The following is a 3634-nucleotide window of genomic DNA, read 5'->3' as shown; positions in this document are numbered from 1 at the left end:
GGAGTAGGGGATGAGTGATGGGGGGGCCAGGGGCAAAAGGATGGGGGACATGGGGAAGGGACATGGTACGAGGACAAGGGATGGGGTAGAAGGGATGGGGGGGACATGGAATGGTGACAAGGGGTGGGGGGACAAGGGACGGGGGATACGGGGCAGCGGGACATGGGGCAGGGAATGTGAGGTGGAAGGCCATGGGACAGGGAGGGAGGGATAGGGACTGGGTGATGGGACAGGGCAGAGGAACATAGGAGACGCAGATGTGGGGGCATGGGGCAAGGGTACATGGGATGGCAGAGAAGGGACATGGGGATGAAGGCACAGGAAATAGAGCAATAGCCATGGGAAAGGGAGACATGGAGCAAGGGGATGAGGGAAGATGGGCATGGGATGTGGGAACAGGAGGACATGGGGGAGGGGGATGAGGGATGGGGGACATGGGACAGGGATGCAAGGACAAGGGATGGGTGATGGGGCAGAGCAGAAGGACATGGGATGGAGACATGGGGCAGGGGGATGAGGGTTGGGGGGACATGGGACAAGAGGTGGGACAGATGGACATAGGAAAGGGTACAGGGCAGGAGGATGGGGTATGTGGGGACAGAGGAATATGCAGTAGAAGGATCAAGCACAAAGGGATCAGACGGGCATGAGGGATGGGGCAACACGGCACTGGAGATGCAGGGATGGGGATGGGATGGGGCAGAGGGACATGGGGACAGGGAAGTGTAGGAAGATGGGTTGGGGCAGATGGGAGCAGGCGGACATGGGGACAGAGGGATAGGGAGATATGGTGGGAATGGGGGGTAACACACTGGTGCCAGGGGTGATGCTGGTGTCCCTGGGAGATGACGGGGTGACCCGCATGTCCCCAGCGCTTCAGCATGGAGGGCATATCCAGCATCCTGCACTCCGGCCTGCGCCAGACCTTTGGCCCCACCGCCAACGAGAAGCAGGTGCTCTTTTCCCCCCAAAACCACCCAAATTTGTTCCCTGTCACACACCCTGTCCCCCTGCACCTTGCAAACCCTACCATTTTTCACCCCAAGACCCCCTTCCTGAGCAGGGGTTCTTGTACAAATTGTGTACAGTTTGTGTTGGGCTGGTTTTGCATTGTGCAATCCATTTCCTACCCCCCCCCAAAACAGCTGCAAATTGAATGCAATGTTGGGGAAAAAAATCTCATTTTGTCCCAGTTTGGGCTGATTTGCAGCAAGGTGCTGCAAAAAAAAAGGCAGTTTGGTGCCATTGGGGCAGTTTTGGTAGGGGGGGCTGTTGGGATTTTGGGTTGGTTTTTTTTTCAGTACCTGAACACGGTGATTCCCTACGAGAAGAAAGGATCACCACCCTCCGTGGAGGACCTGCAGATGCTCACCAACAGTGAGTGCTGGCTTGTGGTGAAGTTTTGGGGTGGAATCAGCTGGTTTGCACCACCACTGAATGGTAGGTTGGGGAGGCAGGTGCACAGGTTGCATTTGGGTGCATTGTTGCAGCACAGCATCAGCTTGCTGCAGCATTGCAACACAAATGTCCATCGTTGCAGCGGGGTGATTTGAGGTGCAACCACCTCAGGTGCATCATTGCAAGAAAGCCCATTTTTAGGAGGAAAGACCTGTTTTCGCAATGCTGCAGCACTGCTGGTTCACAGCAATGCCCCTCGTTTTTGCATCCTACACAAATGTCAGTTTTGGGGGTTCTGCATTGCAGGTGCCTAGTTTGGATACTCTCAGGCCTGGTGCATTGTAGGAAACTGGCAGTGTCTCTATGGCATCTGCAGGGATGGTTTGGGGGGGGAAGGGACATTCTGGGGGGCTCACAGCCCCATTCTCCCTCACAGTCCTGTTTGCCATGAAGGAGGGGAATGAGAAGGTGCCCACACTGCTCACTGATTATATCCTCAAAGGTATCTGCTCACCTCCTGCACCCTCTCTGCATCTCTTGTGCCTCTGTGCCTCCACCACAGATCCCTTCTGCTTCTCCCTTGCATCCCTCATGCATGCTTCATGCATCTCCACGGATCCTTTTTGCATCCTTGGCAATCTCCTGTGCATCTCCCTGCCTCTCCCTTGCATCCTTTGTGCATCCCTTGCCCATTCCTCATACATCTCCCTGCTTCTCAAGTATCTCTGGTGCATCCTTTAATGATCCTCCTGGGTCCATCTCCTATGCATCCTTCATGCATCTCCTGTGCATCCTGTGTCCATCTTGTGCATCAACCTGCACGCCCATTTCTCGCTTATGCACATTGCGTATCCCCTGTGCATCTCCCACTCAGCTCTTGTTCACTCTTGTGCATCCCAGTTCAAGCATCTGCATCACTGTGCACTCTCATGCATCAGTGTCTGTGCTTGTGCATTATCATGTATCCCTGTGCACACTCATGCATCATCCTGCAGCCTCAGGCACCCTCGTGCTTTCCTGTACACACTTGTGCATCCTCATGTTTCCCCAGGCATGCCCATGCACCATTGTGCACCTTCATGCATCTCTGTATGTGCTCATACATCCTGCATCCTCCTGCATCCCCTGCACACTCGTTCATCATTGTGCATCCCTTTATGTACCTGCATGCATCATTGTGCATCTTCATGCACACAAGTGCATCATCATACATCATCCCTGTACGTGTTCAAGCATTATCATGCATCCTCATGTATTCATGCAGCATCATCAGCCTCTCTACTATGAAGACAGGCTGAGGGAGCTGGGGCTGTTCAGCCTAGAGAACGCTTTGGGGAGGCCTTAGAGCCTGAAGGGGCTCCAGGAAAGCTGGGGAGGGGCTTTTCACCAGAGAGGGCAGTGATAGGACAAGGGGTAATGATTTTAAACTGAAAGAGGAGAGATTGAGGTTAGGCATCAGGAAGAAATTCTTCACCATGAGGATAGGAAGGCACTGGAACAGGTTGCCTAGGTTGTGGCTGCCCCCTCCCTAGAGGTGTTGAAGGGCTGGATGAGGCTTGTGCAGCCTGGTCTGGTGGGAGGTGTCCCTGCTCATGGCAGGAAGGTTGGAACCACGTGATCTTTAAGGTCCTTTCCAACCTTCACCATTCCGTGATTCTATGATTCTATGATCATCCATCCCCAAGGATGCTCATGCATCCTCATGCATCCCTGTGCACACTTCTGCATCTCTGCGCACCTTCATGCATGCCTGTACTTGCCCATGAAGCACTGCATCCTCATGTATCTCCTTGTACTCATGCACTCTTGTGCATACTCATGCCCCGTGCACCTCCATTCGCCCCTAGATGTGTTCGTGCACCATCGTGCATCCTCCTGCCCCCCAGTGCCCACTCTCGCCCTCTCTCTTTGCAGTGCTCTGCCCAACCTGATGCGGTGCTGCCCTTGCACCCTCACCCCAACGCTCCCCGAAAACGGGGCCAAAACCAAGGAAAATGGATCGCCGGTAGCCCCTCCACAGCCCCGCCCTGCACTTGTCCCCCCCCTTTGCACAGCTGGGAAATAAATAATTCGTTTCATTAATTAAGCAACTGGCCTCTGGCGTCTCCATCCCCTGCTTGCCACCTTGTTTTGCAGCTTTTTGATAGAAAAATGCACATTTTTGGAGGTGAAAAATATGGATGAGGACTTTGCTGCTGTGCTCATGAATATGCAGAGTTCTATAAAATATGCAAAT

The 3634-nt window shown here is 53.7% G+C and overlaps 1 protein-coding gene across 1 annotated transcript in view; it reads left to right on the top strand.

Moving 5' to 3' along the window:
* The window catches only part of FEZ1 (fasciculation and elongation protein zeta 1 (zygin I)), a 13299-nt gene extending 9970 nt beyond the window's left edge, over positions 1-3329 (top strand). Inside the window, exons 5-8 of the mRNA XM_010008122.1 lie at positions 873-953; positions 1302-1377; positions 1835-1900; positions 3313-3329. Of these exons, the coding sequence (XP_010006424.1) occupies positions 873-953; positions 1302-1377; positions 1835-1900; positions 3313-3329 (240 nt within the window). The remainder of the gene's footprint in view (positions 1-872; positions 954-1301; positions 1378-1834; positions 1901-3312) is intronic.
* Positions 3330-3634: the final 305 nt, after the last annotated feature.

Source organism: Chaetura pelagica, unplaced genomic scaffold, assembly GCF_000747805.2.
Source record: "Chaetura pelagica isolate M959 unplaced genomic scaffold, ChaPel_1.0 scaffold32, whole genome shotgun sequence".
NCBI classification, from domain to species: Eukaryota; Metazoa; Chordata; class Aves; order Apodiformes; family Apodidae; genus Chaetura; species Chaetura pelagica.
Note: the sequence above shows the minus strand (reverse complement) of the source record. Positions and strands in the feature narration are given on the sequence as shown.